At 34.3% G+C, this 24,459-nt stretch overlaps 1 protein-coding gene across 2 annotated transcripts in view; it reads left to right on the top strand.

Annotated features, from left to right (window-relative positions):
• Positions 1-24,459, top strand: part of LOC118203119 (CST complex subunit STN1-like) — a 61,624-nt gene that overhangs the window by 26,117 nt on the left and 11,048 nt on the right. The window contains exon 5 of one of the 2 annotated variants that reach the window (XM_035375369.2): positions 1,286-1,385. The exons of the other annotated variant lie outside the window; for it this stretch is intronic. Coding sequence (XP_035231260.2) covers positions 1,286-1,359 — 74 coding nt within the window. The 3' untranslated portion in view covers positions 1,360-1,385. Of the gene's footprint in view, positions 1-1,285; positions 1,386-24,459 lie in introns of those variants that run through there. 2 annotated transcript variants of the gene reach the window in all.

Below are 24,459 nucleotides of genomic sequence, written 5' to 3' on the forward strand. Positions count from 1 at the left end.
AGTCAAATATTTCATGTTATGCATTATTTTTGTTCTCATCAATTTAATCTATTGTTTAGTCGGGCAGTTGCATGTGAAAAGTGATTGAACTTGATGGGATGAGTATTAAGAGTAGTAAAAATAAATACTTTAATAGGAAAGCAATAAATATCATGTCAAATAATGCTTTATTTAATCATTGCTTTTATGCCTTATCTTAAAATTCTCATAGAAAGTACAAATTTATATCCATATCCTCCTTTTCTCGAAACAGAAATCTTTATGGTCAGCGATAGAGTAGTTAAAACCACTGAATAATGGTCGAGCCGGGTTTGAACCCAGGTGAACAAGTTGGCTGCCTGGTTGATTTTTGTTATTTCCCCATGTGTAGCATGAATGTGATCCAGTTTCCCTTACAAAGTCTGACACAAAATCATCTTTTTGCTTTAAGCAAATAGTCCTCATATATTTGCCACATTCAAATAACCTAACTTTATGTATTTTGGCATATTCAAATAACCTAACCCATGTATTTTCCCATGTTCAAATAACCTAACTTTTATGATCAATAATCATTGTAAATATTATAAAATTAAATGGAATTCTGTGAAGCATATGGACTTCAGTTTTTAGACATAGCTGTAGTTTAAGAAGCATTTGCTCATTCTTCAGCATGTGACTATTTTATATATAGTTTTCCGATTAGTTTTCACCTTTCTACATAAAAAAAAAAAAAAAGTTGAATATTTAGGAGTTCTGTGTTTAATTTCTTGTTTTATTCATTAATTTTTGTTATTTGGTTATTAAAAAAAGAATTCTGTGTTTTATTTTTCTTGTCATTTCGCTAGTAAGCTTCAAGCAAAGTTCTTCTATTTGTATAATGAACATACCAGTATTCTTAGGATTTTAAGCTTTAATCATTCATTATTTATTTGATTACATTTTTTAATATTGCATCTTAATTTTCTATAATGTTATTCAATAGATGTAGTGAGAAATATGAATAAAAGTGAATTGCAATAAATCTGCCGTAACTGTATAAGTAAATATATCATAATTAGGATTTAAATTTTCTTTGCAGCTAAATTATAAATATCATCATAAAATATGTAAATACATACTATATTTATCCTAGAAACTGAACATTCATGAAATTTTAGGTCCTTTAATTTATATGTAGCAATTTATTTCATATATTTTGGAAGAAATTTTGCTTAGTGTAGGCTCTTTTAAAAACAAATATTTTCTTTGTATTACTTTTGAAATTAATATTTTTATTCTTGAAAATAATCTTGACTCTGTGCAGATAAACTTGATGATATGAATGCTGAATCTTTATGGATATTGAATGTTTTAACAATTCATAAAAATATAGTGTAAATAAAAAAATGTGAAAGTTTAAAAAAGTGTAAATGTTTTTTATATAAAAATATGTTGTGTTAAAAAATATTTATTAAATTTATTTTTCGAATAAAAATTCTAAATTTACTTTTTAAAAATTTGATAATATACACATATATACATGCATGCATGAACACATACATATATACATTTTTTGGATCCGGCCCCTAGTAACAGAACATTACCTATTATTATTTTTTTATATATAAAGTTATATTTTACTTCGTTTTTCTGTTTGTTTACTTCAGATCTTGAAACCAGTTTTTGATTCTTCTACCAGACTTTATTGAAAATTTTCACGCGCCTGCTATGATTGTAACGCTATTCCACAGAAATGCTTCAAAATTCGAAGCCGGTTTTTTTATTATTTAGTATTGTTATTTTCTCTCGTGTTTTTTCTTTTTTTACTGTCGCAGAATTTCGGTCTTTGTACCATTAGATAAATCAGATAATTAGGTAATCTTTTTATTTCATATAAAGAGATTTCAGAACTTCTAAAATAATTTATCAAATTTTCGTGATTTTTAAAATGTTATTCATTTTTTAACCCGGTGGAAGTCGCACCATGAAAAGTTAGTAGAGTGGACGCATGGGGTATCACATACCCCAGTATTTAAAATATGATAAAAATAGTCTTATTTTGTTTTAAAGCTGTTTTTCTTGTTCTCGTGTATTATAAATACGTGAATAATAATTGGATTTCAAAAAATTAATCTCCAAAATAATCTTAGAGTTAAAATTAAGATAAATGAAAATAATAAAAAAATAAACATCATGCCTCTAAGTTTCATTGCATCTCTAATACACAATGCTTATTTTATTTCTTTACACTTTGAACAAAATACTTTCATGTGTTCTTGGTACAGAATGTTTTCACATTTTAAACATTGCATTCACGTTCTTCTGTCCTTGGCACGAGGGCAATTTATCACATCTTTCATACTTAGTTGTTTCAAATTTCATGTATTCGTTTTAATTCTTCGTCGAAACTTTTGCTTTTTTTTTTTTTTTGCATGCAGTACGTCAGTTTCTTGGTAAAGTGTTAATCTCTGATCCTTGTTCAATACTTTTTTCATTAATTGTAATGCTAAGTCCTTCAAAAACAGACTTCTGTTTCTGGTTGGTGGATTAGCAATTGAATGTAATATAATTCAAGCATTTATTGCAGCAGTATTCAGTGCAGGAAAGAAAATTACCATTGGCCACCTCCTTGTTATACTGGCAATTGAATAATTGGCTGACATTTCATTCTCCATATCCACTGCTCCTTTAGTCATATTATAAAAACGTATAATTCCTGATGTTTTATTTTCCCCAATAGTACCATATATAGTATGATAGTTATATAATATTGAAAGCACAAGAACAGTTTTTCCTTTTTTTAGGAACATTGGGAATTAATGTTTTATCTTTTGTGAAACCAAAAACAGTGTAGAAAATATTCCTAGTTTCATCTTCATTTTCCGAAATGCAATCTTCATCGCTTTCAAATATTTCTAATAAATCTCACAGGCATTGCATCTTTAACTCGTAGGGAGTCATTCTTTTTACCATAATGCGGTTAGAAATTTTTAAGAATTTAATGTCAAGTACTTTAAACTCACTTGCGAATAGAAATATTTACTGTTACACTCTAGAAGTAAATTTCTGAACTAAATATTCAGTTAGAAAAACACTTCCGCGGACAGGCGCGTGGGGTGTGTCATACCCCAGTTCCAACAAAATACCGATAAATCTTTCTCTGAAACACACAGGCAAAGAAAAAGCAGTTCTGAAAGTCAGCCTAACTAGAAACTTAGCTACTGAATGCAGCACAGAATTTTAGTTTCACAAGTTAGGAATATTCCACTTTTATGTAGGGGTGGGATATGATACACCCCACGCGCTTTCCCGCGGGTTAAAATTATCGCATTGTTTGTAATAATGATGGATTTCCAAATCGAAAGATCTGAGTCTTTATTTTCATCAGCGTATAATTTTAAGCGATTAAATACCTAAATCACACAAAAATTTTACTTTCAATAGATATATATGTGTTTCAATTAGACATTTTCAATTAACAAAGTGTTTTCTCAAAGAGGTCAGCAATTAAGTTTTATGCAGTAAATTTTAGTTGGAAAAAATTGAAGTTGGTATGTAATGTAATCTGAAAAGGAAGAGTTTCCAAACTAAAACTATGTGGTCTGTAATTAAAATTTTATCTTAGGCATGCACATATACAAAATGATGAGAAAATATCTTACTAGGATATTTTCCCATCATTTTGTATATGTGTAGATCTTACTAGGAAACCTGGCAACTTGTTGCCCAGGCATGAGTAATATCAGAACAAGTGTAAAACAAACCTTTTATTATTCTTTAACTCTTAACACAAATGCATATACTTTATGCTCACAGTCACATCGACAGCTTGGGGTGGAACTTAAGATTAATTTAACAATAAATTAAAAGATAAGTAGTAGAGCTAGTCTAACAATTTAGTTTAGGGCTAACCCTAGACTGACTCAACAACCTACCCGCCCACAGGCTTATGAAATGGCCAAAGAAATTCAGCGTAACAGCAGCAAGGACAAGATAGTGACATGTGCTGGCCAGTGAAATCACGTTCTAAATAAACTTCTAGTTTCATCTGTTTTTAAACTTTCTTCACATAACTTTAAATTTGCATTCTGGCGAGGAAAAATGAGAGGTTCAGGAAAGATACTAAACATAAATTGTTATGCAGTCTAAGGGAAACCCTGCAATGTGTTCACTAAAACAGCGTTTTGCGGGGATACAGGCCATTGTAGAGTGGTAGATAAAAGAGTCAAAATGACAAAAATCATCATTCCTTGTGCAGATTTTGAGTGGTATAGATCCCTGCACGAACACAAAATTCGGCAAATATATGGAACTGTAGCTAAAACAGAGCAGCTACTTAAAAGAAGGTACAGAGGAAGATTCCTGAGTACCTCCGTTCCGTCCGCAGCTCCATAGATGTATATTGGCAAGCTGTACGTTCGCACAAGCGATGCAGACCACTTGAAATCCACACGGGGAGTAACAATTTACGTCAATAGAGCTTATATCTATCGCTCAACACAGAACCGTTCCTAGGCCATTGGCTGCCCGCGTATTTTCCTAAAATTGCCGCCCTCCAATTTTTTTTTTTTTAAAGTACTCAATGATGAACAAAATTTTTATTTCATTCTCACTGAGTATTTACATATGGCAAATTGTTTAAAAAGTGCTTACATGTGACAAGTACTAATTTAATGAATTAAAAATATTTAGGTGTAAATATTTAGTCCGTCCACCCGCTTACTTTTATGCATTGCACCCCCGCTAGGAACAGCCCTGGCTTAACACAGGGGTGGCCCAAGAGTGATTCGTGGAGCCGGGAAAAAATTATGCCTCGTGCGCATGACGTCATGTGAGTGACAGTCCTTAGTTCTTGGCATTTGTTTACATTCGTTGTATCAACAGTTTCATTTGATTTGTGTTGTTGATTTGCTATTGTACCTGGTCAGAAATTGCAAATTGTGCTGTAACTTTATGTCAGAATTTAGAAGGAAAACTAGAAGTCAGGGTATCATATACTATCGTTTTCCAAGTGATCCAGAACTTCGTAAGTTATGGATTGTTCGCTACAAAAAAGCAGATAATTCCAACATCGAAAATGCAAGAATATGTGCTTTTCCTTTTACACCTGATAACTACGTATGGGATCTAAATGCAGGATTGCTTAGTTCAACTTCTAAAAGGGTGCCGAAAGCCAATGCTGTTCCCACTTTACATCTTAAATCATCATCGTGTGAAAATAACTCACCAATACATTATATATGTTGTACTTCAGAAAACTAAAGTAAATGTGAAGAGAAATATTTCTGACACGAATGATTCATCCAAATTTATGCTAAAACGAGATAGAGCAAGCAGGTGTCAGGCTTGCAAAACAAGGAAACGAGCATTGAAAAATTTAGCTTCCTTTTCCCCCAAAAAAGAAAAGGCTATAAGCTGATAAGATAGACTGTGCAATTCAGTTTACACCCAGTGACACATCTGATTTAGTTGGTGACACATTTGAGTTAGTCTTTACAACCAGATAAAATATCTGCTTATTTTTTTTAAGGAATTTATGTAGTTTTCATACATAACTGTGATCGAATGGATACATTAGTATATGTAATTGTACATTTATAGGTTATATTACTAATATTTTACATTTAAATTATTTTTTTTCCCTCATCTTAAATCACTTTTTATCATAATCTTCATTTTATGAATGAGACTTGTATCACAATGAGATATTTAAACTCAGTGTCATGTTTACCAATATTGAGTACCTAAATGATTAGCTAATTATTAAATTTGTTTATACAACTTCAATCACATGCTTATGTGTTTTTGTTACTTTCTTTACATCCCAAAAGTAATTCTATACATTGAAGCAAAGTTTGGGTTAAGCATTGCTACCAACATAAACTGATATATGCTTCATTCTGAGGAAAGAATAGTTTCTCGATCACACTACCATGCAAATATCAAATGAGTGACATATTCCCATCACTGTTATTTAACTGAATCATATGTCTGATGTAATTTAATTAACATAACTAGGTGCATTTCCCCATGCTTGACCTTGAAGGAAAACAAATATGTGTATTGTGTTGGAATACAAATAGTGAAAGAGTAAATAAGATATTCTCTTCAGTGTTATTTAACTGCTGCATATGTTTTTAATTTTGATTCCATATAATTTGTTTTTAATTATAACAGGAAGAAAAATATTTAAATACTGAACACTATTTCGAGTATAACAAAAGTATTTTAAGAAACAAGGTGATGTAAATACAGTAGTTATTAAAAATATTTAATTTCTATGCAGGCTTAATTGAAATTAAGAATTAGGGAAAGAGTACTTTTAGATAATATTGAAAATACAGTCAAAAGTCGTTAATTCGGACACCCATAATCCGGAATGATCTATAATCCGGACCTCAAAGCTACAAACTTTCTGCGCATGCGTCGCGTTCACGCATGCGCACAGGCGTTTACGAGAGCGCGTAAGACCCTTACGGCTGCGAATATGTTTGTGCGCATGCGCGTTTAAATTGTAACGGAGTTATACGCTAAGCTAAAGTTATCTAATTCAGTTAATGTTGCCGATTGCGTTGTTCCTTAATCTTCGAATTGGATCCGGCTTATTATTTTTTGCAGACTGTCAGAGCAATTTTATAAAAGTAAGCTTGAACGTTCGATTATGTCAAATAGAATTTCCGATATATATTTACTACAAAGCGAAAGTATGTTTTGAAATCCGAAATCTGTTTATCAATTTCACGCTGCTCTGCGGCAGAGGGGGGGGGCAGAAACGTCATTATCAGATTATGATAGATTAGAAAGATTATGTCAAATACACTCACGTTTGTGAAAACTGCAACACCATGAAGGACTTACGCGAGTGAGCTGAAATTTTCAGGAAATGCAAAGTAGCGCATGATATGCAAATGATTAGAATTGCAAATCCGTAGCGCATGCGTATGCTGAGCAGCGCCCTCTGAACAGCTGATGGATCCGAATAAATAGACGGCTGTAGCGAGGCGTGTATGGTTATCGGTGGTTATCTGCTAGTGGTAAACGTTAACTCAATCTGTACTTATGCCTCGTCGACGAAAGAGAGCGAGATTTGAACAACTTACCGAGTTTGAACGAGGGAGAATCATCGGCCTTCGTGAAGCTGGATTGTCGTATCGTGCAGTAGCCTCTCGTGTGCAGCGTAACAGCAGCACAGTGATGCGCGTTTGGAAGCAGTGGACGGACGAGTGTCGGACAACTCGGAAATCCGGGAGTGGACCCCGAAATGTGACGTCAGCTCGCGATGATAGACACCTGGTCCTCATGGCGCGGACGGACTGTACAGCTCCCTCTAGACAATTGGCAGCACTGTGGTCAATAGCTACAGGTGTTTCATCAATTCGTAGACGTCTGCTGCAGTGTGGACTGCGCGCACGGACTCCTTTATACAGGATCCCCCCTAACGCACGACCATCGCCGCCTGCGGCTACAATGGGCCAATCAGCATAGAGACTGGCGTGCTGATTGGCAGCATGTCGTGTTTTCTGACGAATCCCGCTTTAATTTGTGGTACCATGATGGCCGCATTCGTGTCAGACGCTATGCCGGTGAACGCCACCTTCCGGAGTGCATTATCGAACGCCACAGTGGACGAACACTCGGAGTTATGGTCTGGGGCGCCATAGCATATCATAGACGATCTCAATTGCTACGAATTGTGGGCAATCTGAACAGCAACCGGTATATCCGTGAAGTTCTACAGCCCGAAGCTGTTCCCTTCCTTCAAAGCTTGCCAGGCGCTGTATTTCAACAGGACAATGCCCGCCCTCATACTGCTCGAATTGTTAAATCCTTCTTTGCAGCGCAGCAGGTACAGCTTCTTCCTTGGCCTGCGTGTTCCCCGGATATGTCGCCAATTGAACATGTGTGGGATGTCATTGGTCGGCGTCTTGCTCGTGATCCTCGTCCTGTTGCGTCTGCAGACGAACTTTGGGTACGCGTACAAACGATATGGAATGCTCTTCCTCAGTCAGACATTCAAACTTTGTTTGACTCCATGCCACGTCGTGTAGCAGCACTTATTGCGACGCGTGGTGGCCACACAAAATACTGATTCTGATCTCTTGTTCTTGTTTGTTTGCTTTGAACATTTAATCATTTATTTGTACCACTACCACTCAACTGTGTATTAAATTGCATTCAATTATGACGATTCCTTCTTGGTGTTGCAATTTTCACAAACGTGAGTGTAGAATTTCCGATATATATTTACTAATATGTAATTTGTATCTACAAAGCGAAAGTATATTTTGACATCCGAAATCTGTTTATCAATTTCACGCGGCGGATTGGGAGTTGATCTGTCAACACTATCCTTATCTTCAGGGCAGATGTTTTTATTTTATTTGGTTTATAATTCCATACTAAGTGTAGTATTTCATTCTGTCTTTGATATGATTTAAATCAAGTTCCTCGTCATTATAATTCGCTTCCGATAGTGAAGAAAGTGACCCAGAGGTTATTGAAAACGAAAACATTTCGATTGACAAATTAGTCGGTATTCTCAACACAGCAATTATAGGACTTGAACAGCGGAACTTTGTAACTAAACAAGAAATTATGTCTGTTTAATAGAATTAAAGAGAAAGTATTATCACATGAAACGAAGCAACTTACATTGAAGGAAATGTTTAATAAAGTAAACAAATAAATATTAAGCTTTTTTTTTTTTTTTTTGTAAATTTTGATACCCTTTAGATCATAATTGTTCTTTATTTCATAAATTACGGTTTCATATTTTTAATTTTGTAATTTCTGCATGCCATCGTACCAGATTTAAACTGATGATCTATAATCCGGAATCGCCGAAGTCCCGACGAGTCCGGATTAACGACTTTTGACTGTATATGTACTTCTGCTGACATCTGAAGTAAATCAATATAAGTGACTGCTTGCTCTATCTCTTTTCACATCAATGATCAATTTGCTTAGAATGTGATAAAAGAAATTTGTAGAATTCTATATTAAGTATGAATTTGGTGATTCAAATCGTTTTATATATTTTTTACTTGAGATATGTAATTTAAACTTAAAATCACGATCATATATTACTCACAGAGTATCAAAATTCATTTGTATTAAAAAAATGCATGTGGAAGAAAACATGGGAAAATACTTTTTGATTATGTTATTACCATGGTTTTGGCAGTTATGCTTTCATGTGTTCTATTCAACAAGATTTATTAAGTGCAGGCAGTACAACGAAAAAATATTTAAAAATACCGCGTTTTACAATATTTAGTTTCATTAACTGAAATATCATTTTTCATATTCTAATGCTTTCCTTTAAGAAAAGGATATTTACAATTATTTTAGCATTCGTGCGCATTCTGAACGTAAAATAAACATTTACTTTGACAAAATACTTAATAGGAATGTATATACCCGGTATTTCCAATATGTTATTATACATACTACATATAAAATGATCGTTTTGCTTTAGTTTACATTTTCCACTACTGAAATCATGCAGGAGACGCGTCGACCGATGTATCTTGTCACTCGGGTGACGTCACTACCAGCAACCAATGGCATGCTTTTTCCGTTCCTGGCCTAACCTGGTATATTAAAGAACCTTGGGCTCAACAGTACCCTATACGGTAGCCATTTCGGTCACGTAGTCCATTACAAAATCTGCTGATTTCAGTCCGTCTACTTGCCTTTACATTTTTGGCATATATTTTTAATCACCCTGTATGTATTATATGTATGGCCTTAATTAATAAACAATAACCTTTGTGTGACAGCACTGTGTTCCTTTCACATTTTTTATAATGGAAATTAAAACACATAAAATACTTTAAGTCGATACTTAATCAGTCCCATTGCTTCAAAAGACGTTTTCTAGTTCGCTTCTAAAATTTTCTTTGATGGAAACGTGGAAGAAAAGTTCTGCAAAACATTATGCACATTAAAAAAAATTATATAGCTGGTGTAATACACAAAAAAAGGGAGGGGAGGAGAATTATCTTGTTACATTAAGTTTCATTTCTTTTGTACTGTTAACTTCAGAAAGTGGTATGAGCGTGGGTTAAATCCAAGACATTTTGGCATTTTGCAATTGCCTGGTGCAGGTCCTAAATTATACTTCCAGTGCTTCCATAAATTCTAAAAATTTTGCCACTTCTAAATTCTGCTGGCTAGCGCATACCCTAAATTCTAAGACTTTTGTTGCTCATTGCTTCACTTTATTCTAAGTTTTATTTTGCTCATAAATTCTGTCGCCCGACCTGGTTATATCCATTAAACGCATGTACGCTCCATTATTTTCCCCCATATAAGTTAGCCTCATTATAGTAGTTTCGACCATGTAAATCCTTTAAATTTATTCAAAAATTACCGAGTTCTACAACTGTTTCTCGATTTGTGTTGAGTTTTGGATTATTAATCACAAGTGTGCAATTATTTTTAGGTTGTTTGATAATAAAATCCGAAAATCAGGTTCTGGTTACACCAGGTCCTATGTTTTAGGGGGTCCCAAATTCCCCGTGACAGTGCCTTTCTCTCACATAAAAAAGTGATCTTGAAAGCACGTTATCTTTAATTGGGCTTCTTGAACAATAACTGACATTCATTCTTACCGGTCCTAGGAAAAGCCGAAGTAATAATTTGCGTTACACTTGCACTAGTTGCGGATAGTAATTAACGTGCAAATGATTTTCGATAGATTCAACGAGTTATTATATTCTAAAACATATGTTTTTTATAATTGTTTAATGCTAAGTACCTTGCCAGACTGTATAGTCAGATTATCATAATGAAGGAAATTAAGGGTGAAATTGTAACAATTTCCTCTCCCCTTCTCACTAACCCACTAAAGAGATCTGAAACTCTCAAATGGCATAGTCCCTAATTTTTCCCAAAGAAATCTTCCCTCGGCACCTTCCCCAAGGTTATTGAGGAAACGATATACTCATTTAGTAACCAATAGGACAAAAAGGCTAGTGCTGTCTACGGAAAACTCCTGAAAAACCAATCACTTACCGCTGCTCATTTCAATCTTTAAATACAATCTTTAAGATGAGCGTAGATAAAAAGCTGTCCCTACATCAAAGGACAGACCGAATGCCAGTTGACAAACTGTAAGTTTAGAAAAAGATTAGCGGTTTTTGAAATATTTAACAGAATAATAAGAAAGAGAATAAATATTTCGGAAGCTTATTAAAATCTGAGCAGGATAAAAAAATGCATACGTTCAGGGGGCTGCAAATTCATCTGCCTGCATCCCCTGGCTATGCCCATGGTAGGGGGGTGTTCTCTCGTTTCTTTTGAACTGTGCTGGTGTTCGAGTAAACAAACAACAGGCCCTGGTGATTCATCATTTCATCCCTACCACAAATATCATTCACTTAAGTCGTTCTTTACAATAAGATGATATTTTTAAGCTGTGCGTCATAGTAGTCGAGTCGGCTTGGAAATATTTTAGGCAGTGGGATGGGGAGATATTGTGCACCGTCAAAAGACTCAAGAAAAGGAAAAGCCCCGGTATTGATGCCAAATAGCATGATCAAGAAATTCCCTGTCAAGACCATCTTCATGCTAACTAAAATCTGCAATATTATCCTCACCTGGCAATACTTTCCTCGGCAGTGGAAAATAACTAAGATTATACCTATTTTCAAGTCTGGTAAACCAGAGTCGGAACCTGTATCTTATAGACCAATAAGCCTATTATCTTCAGTAAACAAAATATGTGAAACTATCATACTCAAAAGAATCAACGAATTTCTGTACTCCAAAAATGTTATTATTCCGCATCAATTCGGGTTCAGATGACATCTCTCCACGACCAACCAACTCTGCCGAGCGGTAGAAACTATTGCAGAGGGAATGGCTAACCGGAAAGTGACTGGTGGTTTATTCCTCGACATTGCCAAGGCTTTTGATCGAGTTTGGCTGGATGGCCTCCCTTGCAAATTACACATCCTGGGCTTCCCGGGCTACATCATAAACATTATTAATTCCTACCTAACAGATAGACACTTTGTTGTTCACGTCTCTAGCACAAATTCCACAAGCCATGTCATTATGGCTATCGTCCCGCAAGGATCTTTGCTCGGACCTACACTTTATTTACGTGAACGACATACCTTCCACACACGACACAGCATTAGCTATGTATGCAGACGATACAGTGATCCTCGCACAAAGTGCATTTCCAGGTCCAGTTATACAACGACTATAAAGTTACACACGCTAGAGACTTGGCTCTCCAGGTGGAAGATCCTCGTGAACGTGGAAAAAACAACAGCTATTATGTTTGCGAAGAAGACTAACTTCAAGAAAAACCTGAAGTTCTATGGCACTGATATCCCCTGGGCCAAGCAAGTCCTTTCTCTTTGGGTGATCGTCAATAAGTCACTTACATGGTCCCCGCACATTACATCTATTATCCAGAAGTGTCGAGTTCGTAAAACCAAACTATACTCCTTAATTTCTGGAAACAGTATATTATCTATTGACAACAAGTTACTCATTTACAAGTCCATTCTACGTCCACTTTTGTGTTATGCAAGTCCGGTTTGGGCATATACCAAGAAAACTCATAGGAAAAGATTGCAAGTCTGCCAGAATACTGTTCTACGACAAATTGTAAATGCTGAATGGTATGTAAGGAATAACAGAATATATGAAGAGTAAGGCATTGAATTACTGCGCACTCATTATTATGACTTAGCCAACAAATTTCACGAAAGGCAGCAAAATGTTGATAATCCCAGTATTAAAATCTGTGATTACGACTATAACAGTTTGGAAAATATGAATAGGCCTATGGTCCAACTAAATGTATGGATCATGTAATATGCAACTCTAATAATTTGATATATGTGTTTATTTATGTATTTATTTTCATTCCTCTTATCTGCTACACTTCAGATTTTCTGTCTGCATTCTCACTTTTGTGTATGTTATAGATATATGAATATAATTATTTCAAGTTCATGTCTTAATACTTGATGTTGTGTACTTGATAATTCTTAATGGATTCAATTTGCCTATGTTTGCACTACCTCATTCTTGTCACAGTCACCAGTTTCTCGACTTATCTGTTGTCACTAATTTAGACAACAACTCCATTGATATTAATACGTTAATAATATTCTTATCTGACCTTAACAAAATTGTAACAAAAAAAAAAAACCACCTATTCGATTTATCTTTTGGTTATTGTATACTACCTTTCGAAATGATCAAACTGTTCTACAAGGGGTAAAGCCTTGGCTGAGCACCCTGGTGTCTCAAACACCATTCTACAGAGAGAGAGATATTGTGCGTGTAGCTTAAGTGACGATGTCACGTAGTCAGGTTCCTGAGACACTTCCCTACCCTGTATTTAGCAACGTAAAGTGGTGTGCATATCTTTTACGTTTACGTAGCATAACTTAATCGTGAAAGTCCTAAATTAAATATTGAAGACAGTAGAGATAGCAAGCAGAGGTACTATATTGTCCGTTCGCTTGTATAACCTTAATCCCCAGTCGCCCTTTAAAGGGGGGTGGGTGGAATATATAAGGTATTTTCTTCTTCCTTTCTGCATATCTTCATGGTGTAACAGTAGCATTCTTGGCGCGTATTCGAGAGGTCCAGGTGAGAGTCCCGGCTAGAACTTTGCTCATTTTTCGTGTTTCCTACGCCAACAATCCTAATGACTCTACATGCCTACCAAATTTTTAATAAAAATGATATCTGATATTAGTATGCTTTGATCTCTTAGTATTTTCGTAACTTTTTGTTAAATGGATTGCAACCTGATTATGTAAATTTAAATTAGAACTTAAAAGGTTTATTATGTTCCATATCAACTGCAATTCTCACTAAGTAAACTATTTTAGTTGAAGCCACAGGTGCAACAATACACTGAAGTGACAAAAGTCATGGGAAAGCAATATGCAAATATACAGATGGCAGTAGTATCGCGTAGAAAATGTATAAATGCGAAGTGCTTTGGCAGGGCTTTCATTTGTGTTCAAGTTATTCATGTGAAGAGGCTTTGACGTGATTATGGCCGCACGACGAGAATTAACAGACTTTGAACGCGGAATGGTAGTTGGAGCTAGACGCATGGGTCATTCCATTTCGGATATCGTTAGGGAATTCAACATTCCGAGATCCACAGTGTCAAGAGTGTGCCGAGAGTATCTAATTTCCAACGACTTCATATAACAGGTAGACGGCTCACCCACAGAGAATTCGTCTGCTAGGGTGTCTCCAACATATACCACGTGACTAATGCTCTTGGCGCTCTTGGGGAGTGATAGCTTAGGCTGTTCATCGCCAGTTTGGCCCGCTTTTGATATGGCAGGTAGTGCTTTTTATTTCCGTCTGCTAGCAGTCAGCAGACAACGGCCTCGAATTAGGTTGTTCGATTTTTTACAATTATTTTTAGATATAACTTAACCCCTTTTTTCCTGAATATTTTATCTATATTTTTAATAATCGCTTTAAATTATTTGCACCATTGTTTAAGATGTTTAGGTTAAATAATTTTAGGAAGAAAATATAAAATAAATAATAAAAAATTGAGATGGAAACTTTAATTTTGAATAACGTTAAAAAATTAATTGCACTACTGTTATAATATTTGAGAAGGTAAAAAAATCTCGTTTAATTTTAATGCATTGCATCCTAAAGAGAAAAAGAAAATCACATTGTATTATATGTATTTATGCCATTAATTGCCTCTCTTTTCTTGAGATTATATTACTGGAACAAAATAATGCACTCTCTTTTCTTGAGATTATATTACTGGGACAAAATAATGCAATCTTAATTACTGATTTCCACACTCATGTGTATGTCATGGCGGGGATCAATACATCTTTTAACTATAATATTGTTTCATAAGAATAAATTGAATTTAATTTAAAAAATTAAATTTAAATACAAATTTAATTAAATATTCTTTGCGCCATTGCTTCAAGGAATGAAATTTAAATTTAAACAAATATAAATTTAATTTTTAACAAATATTATGATTTTAACAAATAATTAATTAATTTTAACAAATAATTAATTAGTTTAACAAATAATTAATAAATTTTTAACAAATAATGGATTGATTTTGCACTTGATTTGCTTATGCTTCTGAATTTAAATGATATTGTAGATTAGTTCGAGTATTAAATCTTTTATATGTTTGCACATTTTTTTTAAAAACTATTTTGGCTTTTTTTAGGATTTAAATTTGCTTTTTTACTTTTATACGTATTTGTTAAAAATTAAATTTAAATTTGTTTAAATTTATTAACTATAACAAATATTTTATATTGAATATATATCAAACGGTAACAAACTTCAACTCAGTATTTATTATTAGGATCAAAACGATATTACAGTTAAAAATTCTCTCACTCTCCTTTTTTTTAAATACTATTTAAAATATCGTAAGTTTTTCACATCACATTTTCTCAATTACAATAAATTTCTAACAGCATCGTAGATGAGACAGAATTATAATCCAGATTATTTTAATTGATTTTATAGAAAATAATGATAAAGCATTGAGCTTTATAAAAGTAATCTGATTTTTAAAATAATGCTGTTTAACTGTTTATGTTCAATGTTGCATGAATCAAGATCTTCAGCTTTTTTTTTTAACAAAGTAAACATATCGCACAATCTTTTCTCAATAATTTAATGCTAATAATAGCATTTTCCTTTTTTTATTGCAGGCAGTAATTGTTTATGAAATCAAAACGCGTACGACTTGGCGAAAAAAAGTTAACGCCAATTGGCGCAGCTTTCTATTTCAACGGAATACACGGAAAAAACATATAAAATTCAATTATTTGTAAAGGGTGATTCCAGTAAATAGTGTCACAGTATTTAATACATTTTGATGCTAATAATACATGCTGAAAATGTCATATACGGCGGCAATTTTCTTATACAATATGGCTGAAACTTTCCAACCAATTCAACAGAGATAGTAAAATGACAAAAATACTGAAAATAAAATAATAAATCATGCAGCTTTAACTTACCTATGAAAGATTACAAGTCCTCCTTTCACGAAACTTTCTTTACATCCGTAGGCGCTGCTGCGAATAACCATTTTTACTTAAATTTTATGTGACCAAGCAGAGCAGCAGTCTTTCGTCCCATAGAAAGCAATGTAAAGTATTTCCGGACTTTCGGAATTCGCGCAGCAGTCACGTGATACTAATGTTGGAACCGGTTGAAGGTTGCAATACGCTCTCTACCAGTATACTATCTCGTTGCTAATTTCAGGCATAACATCCCACCATGGACAGCGCAGTGGCCGACCACCTGCACTTAACGACCGAGACCAGCGACGTCTGCGTAGAGTTTTCAGTGTTCACAGACAAGCAACACTGCGTCAAATAACCGCAGAAATCAATGTGGGACGTACGAGGGACGTGTCGATAGGACAGTGCGGCGAAATTTGTCTTCCTTGGGCTATGCTAGTAGAAGACCGACTCGAGTGCCTTTACTGACAGCACGACATCGCCTGTAGTGACTCTCGTGGGCTCGTGAGCATATCGGTTGGTCTCTAAACGAATGGAAAACCGTGGCTTGGTCGGATGAGTCACAATTTCAGTTGGTAAGAGCTGATGGTAGGGTTCGAGTGTGGCGCAGACCCCACGAAGCCATGGATCCAAGTTGTCAACAAGGCACTGTTCAAACTGGTGGTGGTTCCATAATGGTCTGGGCTGTTTTTACATGGCATGGACTCGGTCCTCTGGTGCAACTGAACCGATCATTGACTGGAAATGGATACCTTCAGCTACTTGGAGATCACTTACAGCCATTCATGGACTTCACGTACTCAAACAACGATGGGATTTTTATGGATGACAATGCGCCATGTGAACGGGCCACAATTGTTCGCGATTGGTTAGAAGAACATTCTGGACAATTCCAGCGAATGATCTAGTCACCTAGATCGCCCGACATGAATCCCATCGAACATTTATGGAACATCATCGAGAGGTCAGTTCGTGCCCAAAATCCTGCACCGTCAACACTTTCACAATTATTCAACAATTCAGTGTATGTTCCATTCATAAGATAGTATAGCAGCACAGTTCTATCTCCTATTCTAGAATATTACACATCCTGAAATACTTTTCTTGTACTCTTAACTCCAATTCAGTCTGAATCTGAAAAGGCTTTCAGCCCTTGTTTTCTTTTTCTGTACATCAGTGCAAAGTTTACTCTTTCTTCCTAATGTTGGAAAACACTTTTCGTTGCTTTCCACATTAACATTGTTGGTTTGTGTAAATACTAAGATAACATACGGCAAAAGAAATATCAGGAGAACTTCTTTGCGAAATAAGCATCAAACTACCGATCTTTTCATGATATGGTCAATTATAAACAATTTCATTAGTTGAATTTACTTTAAACTCCGAGCTGGATTAACCACTAAGCAAAATAAGAACGTGCTTAGAGCATCAAAGAAAAAGGGGACACCAAAAACATTTCGCATTACGGGTTTTTAGCATGGAATGTATGGTACAGCTAAAGCAAGAGAGAGAAAAAATGGGAGTATGCCTGTTTTTTTGGTAAAGGTACGTGCTTAGGGCCTGCAGTTCTGCATGTTAAATGTTTATGAAATTTTCTTTATTATTTCATGTTTTTATTTCTATTCAGTTTGCAACTCTGTTTATTTCTATGCCTAAATAATTAATCCAAATTCTCTCGGCTTTAATTCTCCAGGTAAGTAATGCTTATTTCCAAGTGTCCGTTTTTTTATTAGTTCCCTAATAAAACTTCTTTCTACTGAACGTCTTTCACAGTGTATGTTCATAGATTTTGGTTTTTTTTCACACGCTTTCATCAGAAAATATTCAGCATACAGTCGCCTGAATATTTAGGCTTTTTATAATTACATCAGTTTATGTCAGTGTGCGTTGGTTGTGGAACAAATATAGTTAGTTAACATCTATAAATTTATAAAATATATCGTCTTAAACACAATAAATTTCACCTTTAAAACTTCCTTGAGAGTTCGAATTTCATTATTCTGCTTTCGAGTACTGGAGTTTCAAAACTAGGGGCCCTAGTCTGGACACCGTCGAGATAGAAGAACGGGTCGCTTTTTGCGATCTACTCGACAGAGAGCGAGTCTGGTGTCATCGTCTCAATCATTACAGAGATCGACGCGTCGGAAATTTTTCCGTCAGCTGGACAGCTGCCGTTTAAGTTTCTAACTGTCGTTTTAGAGCTAAACTGAGGACGGCGGAGGTCACGGATTGTTTTTGAAAGTGTACGTAATAGATATTTTAATTTCTTAAGATTTGTGAAAAACTCGAATATTTCGCTATAGAAATAACGCATTTGATGCTGACGATTCTACATTATTTATTTATTCTACATTACCAATGCCTTAATTAAATTTTAGTGAAAATAATATATTTGGTATTTTTCTATTTCACATATAAAGAAGGGGTGTATACTTTTAATTTAAAATTGTAATTTTTAAACTAATGTATATATCAATGTACTTAATTTCATGTTTTGATGAGTAATTTATAAATTTTGAAATTTTATGTTTTAAATTATAATGTATTTCCTTCTACTTTTATTTGAATTTGTAGTATATAAAAATGTAATACATTAGACATGCATTAAATAATATTCAGTATATAATTCAAACTGTGCACATCCTAAATTCAACATTTACATTAAATTGCTTTGAGTTCAAAAATTTATTTAAGTAGTTTTAACTGTACCGATATCGTCAATTTCCAATAGTTTCTAGAATCTCCTGTATAAAACAAGTTAAATTCCTGTATAATTTTCGGTTAAATTTTTGTCAATATTATAATGCAAGATTTATAATTAGTTATCAGATTTTTTAATGTGGTCTACTTTTAGATATTACATCAGTTTTGTGTATATTTATTCAGATCTAAAAACTGCTTAGTTTTGGTTTTATGTAATTACGGCAAAGCCTGGAGGGCTATCTGCCTAAAGTGAGGGTTGCCTTCGTGGAGGACATTCTAAGGAAACTAGCTCATATACACGTAACACATGGGGAAAACCACGAAAACGTTCATGCAACCAGCCCGTTCGCGGGATTCCAATTTTGGACCGAACTTCTAGTGTTCAGCGATTTTACCGGCCGCTGGTGAGATCGATTTAAAAAAAAGGGTATAAATATATATGTACTGCAATTCCTTTCACTGCATCTGTTAATATATTTATACAGTTATATATATATATATTTAAAACAGATTTTCTGTGCCCTAAACTTCTATGCTTCTGGAAGTTATCAATGATATATCTGTCTACGCGCATGCGTCCAGCCCGTTCGCGGGATTCGAATCTCGGACCGCATTACCAGTGTTCGGAGATTTTACCGCTCGGCCATTAGTGGGATCGACTTAACAAGAGCATAAATAGGAATATGTACTGCAATTTCCTTTCACTGCATATATTATTAATACATTTATATATTCATATAGTTATTTATTTAAAACAGGTTTTGTATGCCTTAATTTTTTATGCTTTTGGAAATTACGAGAAATATGTTGGTAATGACAGATATATTGGTTATCAGAGATATGTTGGCAATGCAACAAACCCGTTTGCTGTATTCGGACCTCGGCCGAACTACTACCAGTGTTCAGCGATTTTACCACAGGGTCACTGGTGGGATCGATTTAAAAAGTGTATTAATAGGAATATGTATTGCAATTTCCTTTCACTTCATATGTTATATATATATATATATATGTGTGTGTGTGTGTGTGTGTGTGTGCAAGATAATATGTTTTATGATTTAACCTATAGTTATTTAATTTTTTTTCCTTCCTATTACTTTTGTTAAATGTTTGTTATATTTTTACTCACTGCTTATTGGTAACTACGATACATAGTATATTTGTACCTACGTGATAGGTATAATTCCTGAGTAAATAAAATTATTGATATAATCATGGGTTGCAAAAAATTAAAATTTTTTTTGATTCAAATTCATTAGGAATATTAAACACGCGTACGCGGTGCTATATTTCAATGATTTGACTTACGACGTTGTTGCATTAACCTTTTCAGACAAAATAATGTATTTTAATCATAAAATTCCTGTTAACAAATAGTTTACAAACATGTAACCTTTTAGAAAATTTCCATTTTGTAAAAGATCATAGTAAATCATTTTGTAAAAGATTGTAAAATTATGTTTAGGTTTCTTCACATACCTGAAGTTTTGAAAAGGCCATTTCTTTCTGCATTTAAAATATCCATTAACGTTCCCCATTTCTTTTTTCCATACTCTTTACTAAATCCAGCAGCATATTTTTTCAAAAAATTTCACTATTTACTCAAACACGATTTTTTTTCTACCGCCATCCTCAGTAATAAGCACGTGCGAAACAGTCCCTTTGACAACAAACTAACCCCTGAGCCTGAGCCTGGAGCAATGTAGAGGTGAGATAAACTGGTTGCTATGCAATAAACGTCACTTCCGCACGGAATTTCCACTTCACTTTCCGCCGACGGAATTTGAAGGGGCCAGACTCGCTCTCCCTTCTGCTGTCGAGTGGAAAGAGAATCCCGACTGGTTTTCCGATATCGATCTCGACCGGTGTCCAGACTAGACCCCTAGATTGCAAGATCCTCAGAAAATACCTGGAAAAAAATGTAAAGGCAAGTAGAGGGAACTAAAATAAACAAATTTTGTAATGGAATGTGTATGCCCAAACTGCGCGGCGAGGCAATATAGGGCGCTATTGAATGGGACATAAAAAAATACTGCTGCCTTTTGTACTTTTTTTTTAATAGCTGCTCCGTTTAGCCGAAGCCCCGTAGTTAAAATTCGCGTCTTCCGACTCCACGTTCGTGGACCTATGAGTCGTAGTGCCTTCGATCTGTTTCCTAAGAATGAAAATTTGCGTAAAGAGTAGTTTGTAAGAATAAAAAGGGAAAACTTTAATTCAACCCCCAATACTCGAATTTGCTCAAGATTTCGAAGAAGAATGTTTCACATACCAGCCGTTTACAAATGGAAGATTTTCCAGTGTTTATACTTACTGATTAAAAACTTGATTATAACAACTAAATTATTACAACATATCGTGATCAAATTAATAAACATTTAGTGGCATAACATGTTCTGTGGCACTGTAATCAATAATCATAATAGAAAATTGGCTTGATAGCTATTTATGTTCTTGCAAATAAGAACTTTCATGAATTCAAGTATTTCAATAATTTAGGACAACTATTCGTGAACTATAAATATATGTTTATACTTCAAGAATAGTTAAAGTTTGGAAATCATTTTAAAGTTTAGAAAATGTTATTCAAGTTCTCGGGAATATTTTTCAACTAACTGATAGACACTTAATATTCCTAATAAAGTAAAATACGAATATCAGTTAGCATCATGCATAGGAAAAAATTTTAAATATTACCTCAATTTCTGCAGAAATTTGCACAGATGTTTTATAATTAATTGCTTTCTTCATTTCTTTCCTAAGACAACTTGTTTCTTGCTATCGGGCATTACTTTAATATAAATATTGGTCACGTATTTTTCCTCAAACAAGAGAAGACCCCTTTCTGTTGACTTCAAGGAAAGGGAAATCTCTCCCAAGAACACTTCTTAATTTTTCACAATAGCTGTAAATTTCTAAATTAGAAAAATCAACTAATTTTAGTGGCACATCTGCTATAGACTCCATCGTAAACACACCACATGCGGAGATTGCTGTTCATAGCCCACGTGGCAACAATTTTCCTCTTCTTTCGTGGAATTTATTTCATTGCCGAAAGAAAGAATATACCTTATTGCTTTTTTCCTTTTTTTTCTACAATATTAAGCAAGTAGCTTCTGAGGAAAGCAGTTTTTCAAAGCTAAAACTAATAAACTAATTGAGAACAGGAATATCAGAAGAACGCTTTTTGATTTTACGATGATATCAGTAGAAAATTTTGTTGTGAATACTTTAATCCTAAAGCATTTGTTTAAGACTTTATAGCTGCTAAAATTAGGAGAATAAAAATGCAATAAATGGCCTCCAATAGCACCACGACGTCGCTGTGATATTGCAAACGTGTCACACAGTGACGATCTCAATGTCGCAGTAATGTTGCAAGTATGGCTTTATGTCCGCTTTTTGCGACGTTGATGTGAAGTCACATTTTGATATTGCTGTGAATTCACACTGAGACGTTGATGCATAGTCACGCTGCCACGTTGTTATGAAGTTACAGTGTGACATTCACTGCAACATTCATGCAACTTTAATAAAACGCCATTGAGTGACATGAATGTAACATAAAGTTAATGTCACTAAAGATGCAGAAGAATGTCACGCAACCCAGGATTGCATTCTAAATGATTAAGTGATGTACTTCTATTTTAGAGAACAGGTAACTACAACAATGTTTTAGTGATCCAGTAAGGAATTATACTCTTCAAGGTATTAAAATAGTTCTGTAATATTCGAAATTTTTAAATTATTGAAAACATTCAATTTGAAAATTTCTCATCGTACTAAGGTTGTATCTCATCCTATTAAGCTTATGTAACTGTAATTTATTTATGTGTATTACGTGAACCATAGTATGCAGAAAAGGCAGAACGTAGTATATATGATGCAAAAGTGATCATGTGGTCTATTATATTGCAAATACTTTTGAGTATGACCTGTCCAGGAGGTACATTCTTTAGAATTGAATATTTAAAAACACTTCATAGTTTTCCAAAATTTCTAAATTGTATTAAAAATCTGAGTTCTTTTTATAACTTATTAAAAATTTAACTATTCTTAGTTTAACACCATTTTCCCCTCTTTCAAAATAGAAATAATCCAATAAAAAAATCTGACTTGTAATATTTATAATAACTATATTTCTTATTATTGATATCTACATTTCTTAATTTAATGCTTTTTTTCCCTCATTCTAAACAGAAATATTAAAAAAAATTCTGTTTGGCTTGGAATATTTTTTTAATTGTTAAGGTTTTAATACTGTTTTCTGGTTTCCATTTCTCTTTTCTGTAATTGTTTTTCTTCCAGAAAAAAGAGCTGAAATTTTTTGATAATTGGATGAAAGAGAAACGTTTAAGTACTACATTTATAGGACATTTAGCTATTGGAATATTTTGCTATATAACGAAATGTTTTGTTTTAAATTAAAAGCTTTTGTAAATCATAACAATCATAGTTCCTAAATCAGTTAACTGCGATCTTAGTTTTCAAGTTAGCTATTTGTTGCTTAATCTGCAATACTGAACGAATAGTCACGGGTACAAAAATCAGTAGCTGGAAAACGTGGTTATGGAAACTAAATTTAAAAAATATATATTTATGTTTAGTTATATTAGTTATACAAAACTGGCATTCTCTTTCACCATTAATTCTCCATTGATAAATCACAATTTTATGAGATTTTTAAGCTATAAATTTAAAATAATTCTCCCCCTCTACACAGCTTCTATATATTTAAATAATTTTAATAAGGTAAAAATATCGTATGATATGTTTCATTTGGTGATTAATATGAATCACTTGTTTTAAATACTTCTGCATTTCCTAAACACATTTTTTCTGTTCTCTTAACAATTAGAAATTAAATTTAATACAATTTCACATAGTTTATTATGCAAACGCATAACAAATTTGCATGGATTAATAATTCCAGTCAGAGCTTAAATTGCGCCGGAGCCCACCGGAGGCATATTTCATAAGTGCACATCTGTATCGCCACTGAGGGATTGGCTTCTAAAATGGGCCAATGGGCTTCCTGTAATATTTCCGTCATTTCACGTGACCTTTGAGACGTCTTGAGGCAGACGGTTGAAAATGTTTTGCCACGCAATTTCCTGTACAAAATAATTAAAGCATCATGCATTTCTTTTGAAAATTTTCAGTGCGAAGTTAGATCAAATATAAACAGGGTGCATCGGAAATGCTTCAACAAACTTAGAGGAATGATAGTACCCATCAACACGAACAAAAAATTGGAACGGGACATGGGGTCGCAAATGACGTTTAAAGGGTGAATATCGAGAAAACTGGACAAATTGACACAATAAAGAAACACTCCAGAAAAGTATTTATTGCATAGAATAGGTACAACACAGCTCGTGATGTCCAGAGAAAACAAAAATTTTACAACAGTTCAAAGTATCGAACGCGGACATTATCACACAGAGTTCATCGACAGAAGAACGACTGGCGGACACGCTCGAAGATTACGGGAGTTTCTTGGATTTCTGCTGCAGCGGTCACAACACGCGCTGCTACTACTTCTGGCGTCTCATAAATGAGGGATTTCATCTGTCCCCAGAAGAATAAATCCAAAAGGTTCAGGTCCGGCAAGCAATGAGGTTCACCACGTCCAATCCATCTTGCCGGATAAACTCAATCAAAGTGGTTACGCACGTCACAATGACAACACATCAAGGTGGCTATGCACGTCGACGTCGTTCTGTCGTCGCTGGCGGTTCACGTACTTACGACGCATGCTTGCTACAAAGTT

The sequence above is a fragment of the Stegodyphus dumicola genome, chromosome 3 (genome assembly GCF_044657685.1).
Source record: "Stegodyphus dumicola isolate Sdum_Otavi_A_Nest chromosome 3, ASM4465768v1".
NCBI lineage: Eukaryota > Metazoa > Arthropoda > Arachnida > Araneae > Eresidae > Stegodyphus > Stegodyphus dumicola.